This window comes from Zeugodacus cucurbitae, chromosome 5 (genome assembly GCF_028554725.1).
Source record: "Zeugodacus cucurbitae isolate PBARC_wt_2022May chromosome 5, idZeuCucr1.2, whole genome shotgun sequence".
Lineage (NCBI taxonomy): Eukaryota > Metazoa > Arthropoda > Insecta > Diptera > Tephritidae > Zeugodacus > Zeugodacus cucurbitae.
In genome coordinates this window covers 54,589,287-54,601,936 of record NC_071670.1, presented here as the reverse complement: position 1 = coordinate 54,601,936, position 12,650 = coordinate 54,589,287, and the positions used below count along the sequence as shown (strand labels likewise).

The 12,650-nt window shown below is 32.7% G+C and overlaps 2 protein-coding genes and 2 non-coding genes across 6 annotated transcripts in view; all 4 read left to right on the top strand.

Moving 5' to 3' along the window:
• The first annotated feature begins 6,437 nt into the window (after positions 1–6,437).
• On the top strand, positions 6,438–10,376 carry LOC105209004 (dolichyl-diphosphooligosaccharide--protein glycosyltransferase subunit STT3A). The gene is made up of 8 exons (XM_011179138.3): positions 6,438–6,574; positions 6,633–6,901; positions 7,162–7,490; positions 7,627–8,016; positions 8,217–8,504; positions 8,727–8,831; positions 8,891–9,259; positions 9,456–10,376. The coding sequence occupies exons 2-8, from the start codon at positions 6,790–6,792 to the stop codon at positions 10,008–10,010; spliced, it is 2,148 nt and encodes a 715-aa protein (XP_011177440.1). The 5' UTR covers positions 6,438–6,574; positions 6,633–6,789; the 3' UTR covers positions 10,011–10,376.
• Positions 8,069–8,144, top strand: LOC114803625 (small nucleolar RNA Me28S-U3344). The gene has a single exon (XR_003752080.2). It is a non-coding gene; the product is annotated as a small nucleolar RNA Me28S-U3344 (small nucleolar RNA).
• On the top strand, positions 9,299–9,381 carry LOC114803624 (small nucleolar RNA Me28S-U3344). Its single transcript, XR_003752079.1, has one exon. It is a non-coding gene; the product is annotated as a small nucleolar RNA Me28S-U3344 (small nucleolar RNA).
• Positions 10,377–10,755: 379 nt separating the features above from the next.
• Positions 10,756–12,650, top strand: part of LOC105208998 (uncharacterized protein DDB_G0283357) — a 131,501-nt gene continuing 129,606 nt past the window's right edge. For 2 of the 3 annotated variants that reach the window (XM_054232413.1, XM_054232410.1), the window contains exon 1: positions 10,756–12,571. The gene's annotated coding sequence lies outside the window, so the exon portion shown is untranslated. The remainder of the gene's footprint in view (positions 12,572–12,650) is intronic. The other variant, XM_054232414.1, reaches the window with a different exon arrangement.

Below are 12,650 nucleotides of genomic sequence, written 5' to 3'. Positions count from 1 at the left end.
CGAATTCGCCGCATGGCCGAACATGTTGTGTGGTGGTCGCCATTCGAACTTGTTGCGCTGTTCGCAATGACAGTGTTGTGTGTTTCGGTAATGATCCGTAATATTTTTTTTGCAATTACTTATGTTACATAAAATATTATTATTATTTTTTACTGATTTTTTATGATTAATAAACAACACAGTTATCACTTGAAAATGGTTTTCAAGAAGGAATAAAGCGCAAAACTAAAGATATAGCCAAAAATTTTGCCTCGTTATAAAGATAAAGGTTTGTTATCATATTTAAGAAATGATTTCGGGCAAGGAACCACCCCGGCTAAAATTAATTCCAGCCGAGAGGTTCATCTTCCAACTACTTGTTATAGCAATTGGGCCGTAATGGACCAAACTGAATATAACTCCGTTGTCAAAAGGACCGAAAAATTTTGCCTCATTGAAAATCACACGCTTAAAAACCCTTTAGACGGGTTTACGGAAATAAATGTTTTATTATTCATGCTGGATTATTAAAATTGTATCACTTCTCTAATAATTGAAACAATTTCTTCAACCTATTTTCACAAAAAAAGAAAATACACCTTCGAATTATTTCGAAAACAACAAACTTGAGCAAAGATTGGAGACACTTATTCCAATTAGGAAATATCAGACTTTTATATAGGAATACGGTATCGACTCAGGTGTTGAACACTTTAAACTTTCTATCTCAAATAATAATTTAAAATTTATTGAGAGATTACTATGGAATTTAGTTCGGAGGTCCATTGGGAAAATAACTTCAAATATGAGAGATCACATCAATAGTTGCCAGACGTTAAGTCAAGTTCCTTTTCTTGCGGATCCCAACTATGGATTGCGTGTTGCGTGAATAAAACTATTGCGCACTCACATGAAATTAAAATCAGTTAAAATTGGAAGAAATATATCTGTCACGTGTGATTTGTAATCAAATCTCAAGCAAGTCGACCCTTTGTTGCACTTCATATTCAATCATTAGTTATAGAAAGAATATTGGCATATTTCAACCAAAGCCTGAAACCGGATATTGTTAAAAATAAACTACAAATTCAAATTCTACAAACTTGAAAATTATCAAAAAAACTCTTTGAGTAAAAATTATTAAATTATAATAAAAATGTTAATCAGTGAGTGCGAAGGTGCATTTGTGTTTAGGAAGAAGTTCTGCTGAAGCTATTCGATACGGTACGCGGTAATATCAGAGATGGTTTTATAGTGGGGTCGAGTGGAGAACTCGTCATTAATCGGTGTTGTTTTACCAGTCAATTGGAAAAGAAATATATATTTTTTTAAACCGCATAAATAATAGCAATGGTAATGAATAAATTGAATTATAATAAAAGATATTACGAAAATGCCAGCGTAATAAGTAAAAGGTATATCAAAACTAAAGTAAAAACTCATAAAAATTTTATAAAAACAACCTTTTAAATTTGTTTTTGAAAGAGACAAATTTTAACTCCTCCAAAAAAAAGTATCGAAAATAAGCCTTGAATTTCCCCCAAATTTACAGAACTTTCACAAAAATAATAAACACGCATCACCATCAAACAAGTTCGAAACGAGCCCGTTTTCCTTCACACACTTGTCGGTGCAACACAACAATTGTTGCTGCTGCTGATTCTACTTCTGCTTTTGCCTTTCGTTATTTTGCCTCATCGTTGCGGCATTACCACCGCTCGTATTGTTGTCATTATTTTTGTTGGCATGTCGGTTGTTGTGGTTCATTTTTGGCGGCACGCAAACACTTGTTGCTGATTTACTCTTCTACGCCTTCGTCTTTCCCAATCGCCTGTGCCCTGCGTCTTATGCCTGCTTTATTGAGGCCATATAAAATGGCAGACTACACTTGCCGGTGTGCCCAAGAGATGGTTGTTAATGTTGTTGTTTTGCATTTATATTCGTTTTTTGTTGTATGTGGAGAAGATGGTTGGTAAGGGCTTTGCAATGGTGTTGTGGTGACGATGAAGTTCTCTACGCGAAGCGGTGCAATGATGGAATGCAAAGAGTATAAGCGAACAGTGTGTGAGTGGTGTTGAGAGGATAAGTAAATACACAAGAGGGTTATGCGGAAGTGCAATTTTTAACGCCGACCATATTAAAAGAATGCACTCAATTTATGGACGTGCGAGCATGTGCGGCGCTCCCGCCGCACAACGGTAAACAGCTCGCTTAAAGGCAACAAATTCACTTGATAATAGGATACAGTGCAGCCGGATGGGCTATGTCAGGGATAACAAACAACCTTACTGATTGCTGAGTGAATGATGAACGGCCTTAGGAGAGCTAGGAGCGGGTAGTTAAGGGCGTATACATGTGGGTGTATACTATATTTCGATAACGTAGGGGTCAAAGTGGTAATTAGAAGTTTTGAAAAATTAAATTTTCAAAAATCGTCCCCCAATTAAGGGCAAAGATAATGCTTAATTAAAAAATATATGTATACAAAATTCTTAATAAACAATCTGTGATGTTATTAAGCTATTTGTATTTAAATATATGTACATACGTATATTTCTACTCGACAGAAAGCTTTAAACACGTAAAAACCCATCACATGTTCTCGTGTGGAAATATTATTAAGTATAGCGTTATGTAAATACGTATTGTATATACAATTGTATTATTTTCTTGTTTTTATTATTGTTTTTTTCGCTTCTCACAATATCGATCAGAGATTTGCGATTTTTTATGAAAATTCACGTTCAGTTGATTCTCACTTCATAGTTGATTTATTACCACATTCGCGTAAGCGCCTGGTCGTGCTTGGTTAAGTTTCCGTTAAATTAACAGTTTACGTGACAAGATAAACAGTTTTTTTTTTTCTAAAGCGGAAAAAGTTTTCAAAGTATTCAGAAAAAATCGCAAATAAAACTATAAGATGCTAACAAGTTTAATACTAGCCATATTTTGTTGCATTATAATTAAAGAACGTGAATATTATATGCGTATAATATTTATTATGTCAATTTCAACGTTAGTAATGGATGAGGGTAGTAAAACACATATCAAGGTGGTAGTTTAGAAATTTCTAGATATCAATAGGTTAAATAAAAAATTTCAAAAATCATCAATATCAAGTAGTTATTTATCTGGTCCACAAGAAGCTCTCATCGTTTATAGATATCAATAAGACCATAAAACGTTCGACTAAAATTCGAGAAAGTAGTATAAAACTACTACTTTTTTTATGTAGAGATCTCTATTTTTTTTACAAAAGGGCCAAGGCTTGGCTAATTTGAAAATTGCTATATTTTCAGCAAAATGCATGACAATACACTAATAATTACATTAAGTTCGAAGGTTCCCCATATATTCTCCCTTGCAATTGTAAAATATAAAAGCTCAGAAAATTATGTATTTTTTTTTAATCCGCTTAAAAAAAATAATCATAAAAATCCAGACATAATGTAGAATCTCATTTATAAATCCCAAATATGTATATCAATAAAAATGAACAATGAAGCGAAACATAATATTTTTATTCTTAATATACAAATGCATATTTCTATTGAAATTCGCTGATATACAAATATACAGACATTATGAACGTAAAGCACCCACACTTCATTACCTCTCAGTTGTATTTTTCATTAATTATTATTTTTTATACTTCTTATCGTTCTTTTTAATTTCAGCTTTGCTCACATTAAATTGTGAAGTTTCATTTGATTTCATCTTTTGTTTTCAATTTAATAACTTCACCTTTCAGCAGGTGATTTCTTCATTTTTATTTACTTTACACTTTACCTGTCAATTATTGTTTTGTTCTTTTATTGATAGATCTGTTTCGTTACTTGTCATGCGATGACGAGCTTTATTTCATTATAACTGATATTTTCGCGCTTCGATATAATTTGAAGAGTAATTTACCGATTTCTTATTAATTATAATTGCACATTCACAATCTAATGACATTTGATTACTCAAGCAATAGAACAACAATAAAAGTAAGACGAATATGAAATGAAAAAAAAATGTTTTAAAGCTGTCCTAACGTTGTACAAATTTATACAAAGCTGTTAGACTCAAATTTGATTTGCACCTGGGTTGAATTGAGATGGGTTGCGCATTACTATTTTTTTCAGAAAAAAAATCAAATTCAAGCAGTCCTAATTACTGATTACTTTAGTTGGCACTCATGCCAGTACTCCTTCAAATTTACTAAAGATAACACAATTTATTTTTCCTTTTTTCAATTTTTTTTGTAACCATTAAAAATAATCTTAATATTTTTTCATCGATTATTTTAAAAAGAAATGGTATCATTAATTTATGTTAAAAAAATGTTGAAACATAAACTATTTAATTCAATACAAATGTTAAATTTTTCCAACAGATGGCAACCCAGCTCAAAATCATATCCGGCAGAAATTGGTATCCAATAATTTTAGTTTACTGTCTACACTGTTCTATCTCTATTTATTTAATTTTTTATACTTAATTGCATAAAAAAGAAATAAAAACGAAATTTTAATATTTTTTTTTTTAATCAAGCTGTCCTAAAGTTTAACAACTAAGCCTTTTTTGGTAACACTAATTTCAATAATCAAAACATTTATTTTTAACCATTTAAAAAAAAAATAAAAATACATTTTTTAATCAGGTAATAGGTATCTAGTCGTATATATTGTTACATAATTTTCAGCCAACCAATATAGTTTGATCCACATTGTACTATATTTCATTTATTTTATCAATTTAATTTAGTCAAAATAAAAAAAACAGGCGGCAACCCTGTTAGGAAATATATTAAATTGAAAGCTTGTATAAATCCCATTAGTTTAACACCCATATCGTAATAATTCGTTAATGAAATTATCAATTTAAAGGAAATGCAATTTTGAAAGCAGTGCTAACCCTACCTGTAAATAGCTGCTATATAAAAAAATGTATTAATTAATTATTATTTTAAATATATTTCCTTGATTTGATGTTAATTTATATTTAAAAAATTGGTTTTGTTAAAAAAAAACAATAGGCAACCCTGCTCGAAAATATTTTCAGTTAAAAGCTATTTTAAATCCCTTCAATTTAATACCCATATTGTAATACTTCTTTCATTTTATATATTTCATTATAAATTATAGACCAAATTTAATATTTTATTTTGCTTTAATTGCTCAGTGCATCGAATAACACAAAACACTTATTCAAATCTTTCTATAATATTTATAAATAATAATAATTTTAATTACATTATACTTGAAACACCCTGTCCGTTTTCCAGTCCAATCACGAATACAACTGCGCATTAATAACTTTTCGTTTTACACGCTGCTTTCAACGCAATTCACTTAAATTTCAGTAACGAGCGACCATTTCGCATAAAAGCAAAAACAAATTTGCATATATGTACATACAAATATATGCATGTATGCGTATGCATTGCTCCACACACATTCACCATCGGATGTTATATATTGGTCTAATTAATACTTAAATAGTTCTAATTTGATGTATTAAACACCTTTTCCCCTCCAGAAACATGTAAGAATTGTAAAATAATGCGTAATAATCTTACCTTAAATCATCTCCACTCACTTCGCTGCCTTCGCCAGGGCAATGGAATTGAAGCTGCGCACCCACGCAACACACACACGTACACGCATAGAGTCCACATACTTTTTCTTTTACGAAATAAACACATGAAAAACATAGTTCGCACTTATATTTTACTTTTATTCAATAGAAAACAAGTTCAACTTTCGATTTTTCAACAAAAGTCTTCATTTTCGCTTATATTTCTCATTTTATTAGCAATTTTAATTCACACGACGAACGAACGCAAAACTTTCAATCGCGACGGGAAGGAAACCGGTGCAAAACTGACAAATGGCGCCGGAATATTCGCTTGCACAGGGTTACATTTTTTGGAAAGGGAATTTTATGAAATAATTAAAGTTTTTAAAGTAAAATTAATTAACAAATTGTTTAACAATTAATTAATAAAAAACAACTACGGATAACTTTGCAAATTTAGTTAAGATAGTTAATTAGAATGTAAGAATGCTGAAATAAACATCCGAGAAGTTTTCGCGCTAGATGGCGCTCTAAATCTTTAATAAACGTTAAAACATCTTCTATTCTTTTGTTTAATTTAAATGTATAAAAATTTAAATAAAGTACTTATTTTGATACGCGATTTTATATAAATATGTTTAAAGCTTTGTTTAATATTTTAATTAATTTTATATAGATATTAAAAAACTCAATACTTAGATCAAAGATTGATGAATGACCAAACACATTTGGCCAACTTAATTAATTTATGAAAATGTTATATTTTTATACAGTTTTTTATAAATATAATTTTATTAAAATATACCTTTATTCCAACAACAAATATGCATTATAAACTTTTATTTAAAATAATTAAATTTATTATAAAAATTTGTCTCCAAAACTTTTAACTGGCAATGCCTCAACAGCATCTGACATTTTGTCGGCTTGTCATATTGGAAATTTCTTGGGCGTTTTGCCACGACCACGTATATAAAATTGTTTAAATAAAGAAATTTGCTGTTTTAAACATAAATATTGTGTTAAAACAATTGTAAGTGCATACCTAAAGTGTTATTAAAACAATAATAAATCATGTTGTGTTTTTATAGCGCATAATTGTGCAGCAATTTCTTGTGAGTTACCGACGCTGCTCACAACCGGCTTTTGTGCGGCGAGTTGTTTTCTCGGTTTTTGTGTAGGAGTTTCTTGCTGGATTGGTAGCATAGAAAATACTTGGAACTTCTGCTGTCGAAGTGAGCCATTAACATGACCTTGGACGCAGTTTCCGCAACTGCTAGCCGGTCGAGAATATCATTGACCTGGGAGAAGCAAGAACATCTCATCAAATTAGCTATATTAATTTTAGCGGCTGTGCTATGTAAGTACATTTTACAAGCTCTAAACTAAAATGATATATTCCCCCACACTTTATTTCCCTATATAGCATACAAGTTAAACAAAATACATATGTATAATATAGACAATTATTAACAAAACATATAATTTAAGTACTCAAAAATCACACTCAATTGCCTTAGCTGTCAAATGCTGCTGTCACTCAAACTAGTTTTTTCACTCATTTGCACACTAGTTAATGTTTTCCACAGCTTGTCGTTCATTTCAATTTGTTCTTTCCAGCGTTTGCCACGCGCTTATTCTCGGTGCTACGTTTTGAAAGTGTCATCCATGAATTTGATCCATACTTCAATTACCGCACCACGCGGTTTCTGGCTGAGCAAGGATTCTATCAATTCCATAATTGGTTTGATGATCGAGCATGGTATCCGCTTGGACGTATTATTGGCGGTACCATCTACCCGGGGTTGATGGTAACTGCGGCGGCACTTTACAGGCTTATGTGGTTGTTGAATATTACCATTGAGATTAGGAATGTATGTGTCTTCTTGGCACCATTCTTTTCCTCACTCACCACATTGGTTACATATGCGCTGACCAAGGAAATACACGTAAGTACCTGGTGATTAGTGAAGATTTAATTATAGGTTATGTGAACACGTGGTGTGTGGATACATAAATATGTATGCATTTAAGAATAGTGGAGTTTGTTATTATATTTTAAATATTTTATTTTCCTACTTGCAGAGCACCGGTGCTGGTTTGGTTGCAGCTGCTCTCATTTCAATCGTGCCAGGCTACATATCGCGTTCCGTCGCAGGCTCTTACGACAATGAGGGTATTGCTATATTCTGCATGTTGCTCACATACTATTTGTGGATTAAAGCGGTGAAAAGTGGCGCCATTTTCTGGTCGACCATGTCTGCATTGGCATACTTTTACATGGTTTCCTCATGGGGCGGTTATGTATTCCTCATCAATTTAATACCGCTGCACGTTTTGGCATTGATGATCACAGGCCGTTTCTCGCATCGCATTTATGTGGCTTATAGCACTTTGTATTGTATTGGCACAATACTGTCGATGCAGATTTCATTTGTCGGTTTTCAACCAATACAAAGTTCGGAACACATGTTGGTAAGTTGTTAGAAATTTACTTTATATTTCTTTGTATGTATTTCAAATTGAAATTTTCAATGATGATACCATGAGATAGGAAGAGTATGAAACAAACATGAGTACTAAACACTCAGCTGAAAGAAATATATTTTTGAAATAAATTTTAAATTAACTCTTTAAAATTAGATCTCAAAGTGTAATTTTCTACCACTTTACAGGCTCTCGGCACTTTTGGACTATGTCAAATACATGCATTTGTGGATTATTTACGCGCACATCTGTCCAAAGAAAATTTTGAAATTCTCTTCAAGGCGCTTGTGTCTGGCATACTAACTGCTGTGCTCGTAATTGGTACGGTGCTGACGATTACCGGTAAAGTATCGCCATGGACTGGTCGCTTCTATTCATTGCTTGATCCTTCATACGCTAAGAATCACATTCCCATCATCGCATCGGTGTCGGAGCATCAGCCTACATCTTGGTCGTCTTTCTACTTTGACTTGCAGGTGTGTAGTTGTTTCTTTTTTATTAAAACTTTTGCTTTGCACTGATGACAACTAGTTCTATGAGTGCGCTTTAATGTCCGTAAATATGCGGCAGTGTATGTTCATGCACTTGCAGCTATTTATCACAAATTGATTACTATACGCTTTGATCGCTGACGTCCAGTGACAACTGGAATGTGGAACTACTGTTATAAAGTTAATAGTTTGAATTTCGTATTACAGATATTGGTATTCCTCTTCCCAGCTGGCCTGTACTTCTGCTTCGCCAAATTAACCGATTCGAATATATTCATAATACTCTACGGTGTAACCAGTATTTATTTTGCGGTAAATATAAATTAATTTCCTACATATAATTGGCATTACATTTGTTACTACCTACACAGGGTGTCATGGTGCGTCTAATGCTTGTGCTAGCGCCGGTTATGTGTGTCTTATCCGGCATAGCCACATCGCATTTGCTCTCAAAGTACATCAAATGTGTTGATGCTGGTCCAGCGAAGCCCGCTGAAAGTAAACGTCAGTTTAAGAAACTTGAACAGCAAAGTAGTGGTGTGAAAAGTGAGGTGGCTATCGGTTTTGTGGGCATTATTACGTTTATGCTTATTGTCTACACTTTCCATTGCACTTGGGTCACATCGGAGGCATACTCGTCGCCAAGCATTGTGCTTAGCGCACGCTCTCATGATGGTGGTCGCATCATATTCGATGATTTTCGAGAGGCTTACTATTGGCTGCAAATGAATACACCAGAGGTGAGTGTGAAGTATATAGTAATTATAGTTAAGCAGTTAATTTCGCATGATGAAGAGTTTTTATTTCTTGATAGGAAGAGTATGAAACACACATGAGTACTATAAAACTAGCTGACAGCTATTTTAATTTATAACATACAAATTTTTGTAAAATTATTCAACTAATTTTTTTTATTTTCTCTTCTCTTTTATTTAGGATGCCCGTATCATGTCTTGGTGGGATTATGGCTATCAGATAACTGCTATGGCTAATCGTACTATTTTGGTGGACAATAACACCTGGAATAACACACACATATCACGTGTTGGTCAAGCGATGGCTTCTTCGGAGGAGAAAGCTTATGAAATTATGCGTGAACTCGATGTTGATTATGTGCTTGTAATCTTTGGCGGTTTGACCGGTTACTCTTCCGACGATATAAATAAGTTCTTGTGGATGGTGCGTATTGGTGGTAGCACAGATCGTGGCGCACACATAAAGGAACGTGATTATTATGCACCCAATGGTGAATTCCGTGTGGACAAAGAGGGCTCACCGACGCTGCTCAATTGTCTCATGTACAAGATGTGCTACTATCGTTTTGGTCAAGTTTACACTGAGGGCGGTAAACCACCAGGTTATGATCGCGTACGTTCTGCTGAAATTGGTAATAAGGATTTCGAGTTGGATGTTTTGGAAGAGGCCTACACCACCGAGCACTGGTTGGTGCGCATCTACAAAGTGAAGGATTTACGAAATCGCGGTGTATAAAGGCAGTATCTGCTTTTGCCCGCGTTAGACGCCGGCAAGCAGCAGTAAATTACTAGTGCAGTACACTTAAAAGTATTGAGAGACTAAAAATAAAGAATCTTGCGTTTTGCGAATGTATAACTGTTTTGAAATTAAAGTTACTAAAAGCGGTGCTTTTTAAGTTATAAAAAAATAGATTATTACTGTTTATTTTGGTTTCCTAAAATGTATTGCTTTCGTTAAGGCAATTGAAATTGTTTACACTCAAAACGCAGCGTAGCAAACATTTGTATATTCGAATATAATTTAAACATTATGTCAACTAGAAATTACTAAACAAAATTTGTCTTTAGTTGAAATAAAACTTAGTTTTCATGAAGAATGTAATTAATTGCGTAAAAATTGCTTGCTTATGGCAATAAGTGCCGGCTCTCTATGTATTTTTAAGTTTAATTAATTTTATAATCACTTGCATTTACCAACAAGCTATATAAATTAAAAACAAAAACAAAAAAAGACTCCTTAAGACAAAATGCACGAAAAATAACTCAGAAATGGCAATATGTTTAAAATAATGTGTGAAATAAAAATTTTCTAAGATAAACTTAACAATTCGCTTGTTTTTTCCTTCTTTTTCACTGACAGTTATTTGGTAGGTAAACACTTTCCAACATTCCAGTCTGTTGGCTGAGTTGACGTGCATGTATGAACATGCATATGTAGCGGTGTTTATTCCCGCAATGTCACATTCACCTGCAAAATATTGGCCTGTTCGCATGTGTGTCATTAATTATTTGCTACTTTTTGCGTGTGTCGAAATTGCAACACTACTACTGCTACTTTTATGTACATATCTGTGAATTTCCAAGCATCCGCCGCTATTCAAATGTCAAACGCGAATTTCCTTGTTGGCGTGCAGAAGTGCGAAATTTCAGCTATTGGACTGCAGTGAAATTTTAATTGTTTAATTTATTGTGAAATACGGCTGAAATTGAAGTTGTTTGTTCATAAGTAAAGAGTAGACATTGCAAGCTGTTGAAATTAAGTGAAAAAGTTGTGCGGGCCGCGTTATTTATATGCGTAATATGCAAATGAAAGAACATGTAAGGGGCACGCGAGCGCCGTTGGAAGGTGACGTGAAGCAAGTAATAAAGACGCAATGAATTCAATATACAATTATTAAATATTAAGACAATTTAAATGTTTTCTATGTTAATGAAATGTTAAAGATTTGTTCTATGGAAAAGTAGTGCGGGCCGCGTTATTTACATATATGCGTAATATGCAAATGAAAGAACATGTGAAGGGCACGCGAGCGCTGTTGGAAGGTGACGCGAAGCAAATAATAAAGACGCAATGAATTCGATATACAATTATTAAATATTAAAACAAGTTAAATGTGTTCTTTATAAGTGAAAAGTAGAAGTTTAATTCGATTGAAATATAGTGAACTAGTTGTGCGGACTATGTTATTTTGCGAAATATGCATATGAAAGAATATGTGAAAGACAGGTCAGCGCCGTTGGAAGGTGTTATGAATCCAATAATGCAAATGCAGTGAATTAAACAATGAATTAATACAAGTCAAATGTTTTGTTTATAAATGCAAAGTTTATGATTTATTCTATTGAAATGCAGTGAAAAAGTACTACGGGCTATGCTATTTAAATGTTAAATATGCTTTTGAAAATACGCAAAGTAGCTGCTGGAAAGTGCAGTGAGACTGAAAATGAAGGTGCAGTGCATCAAATAAAAAGCTATTAAATAATGCCAAAAGTGAAACATTTTATTTATAAATAAATAGAACAAGTGGATTTTAATAGAAATTAAGAGAAAGTTCAAGGCGGTCTTTGCTTTTGAAGTGCTAATTATGCAAATGAAAAATATGATATATAATGACAGTTAAAGGTTATTAAAAGGCGAATCCAATAAGAAATTACCAAAAGTGAAACGTTGTGTTTAAAAATTCATAGTGGAAATTGTATTCTATATATGTAAATAAGATAAAAATATATGTATATATATCAGTCTATATAATTATTAAATGTGTAAGTGAAAAAATGGGTAGTAAAATGTAGCTGCGTTAGAATGCGCAGTGTTTCAAATAATAAGTTATAAAATATTATGAAAAGGGAAAGGTTTTTGTGTTAAAATAAAGTGAATGCAAGTGTTTAAGCGCCAAGTAAAATTATAAAAAAATCAAGTGAGTTATTGAAAGGCGCAGTGAAGCATTTTAATTATTAAAATCTACCCAAAGTGAAGTGTTTTGTTTAAAATAGCATAGTATGTTATGGCTATATATAAATGCAAAGTGTATGCGAAAAGAGCCCAAGGGCCAATGTGCTATATTGAAAAGTGCAGTGAATAGAGTAAATTATTCAAATTTACCAAAGGTAAAGTGTTTTGTGAATAAATGCATAGCAGAAGTTGCATTCAGTTGAAATTAAGTGGAAACTTTTTTAAGTGCTACATATGCAAAGGAAGAATATGAGCACGCAAATCAATTCCATTAGCTTCTTCAATCTTAATGAGGATAATGATGCTTCTACAACACCAACTAAACGAAGAGTCAAGGATTTCAAGTATGTGATTTTAACATTATATTATATTATTAGTAACATATGAGTTGCAAAGAGTTTGAGCAATGAAGCTAATTTCAAG

What these genes read in the sequence shown, in the direction of transcription:
- LOC105209004 (XM_011179138.3), top strand. Translation starts at nt 6,790, where the DNA reads ATGACCTTGGACGCAGTTTCCGCAACTGCTAGCCGGTCGAGAATATCA. An exon ending in AATTTTAGCGGCTGTGCTAT is followed by an intron (nt 6,902 to 7,161) that starts GTAAGTACATTT and finishes TGTTCTTTCCAG; the next exon opens with CGTTTGCCACGCGCTTATTC. An exon ending in TGCAAATGAATACACCAGAG is followed by an intron (nt 9,260 to 9,455) that starts GTGAGTGTGAAG and finishes TCTTTTATTTAG; the next exon opens with GATGCCCGTATCATGTCTTG.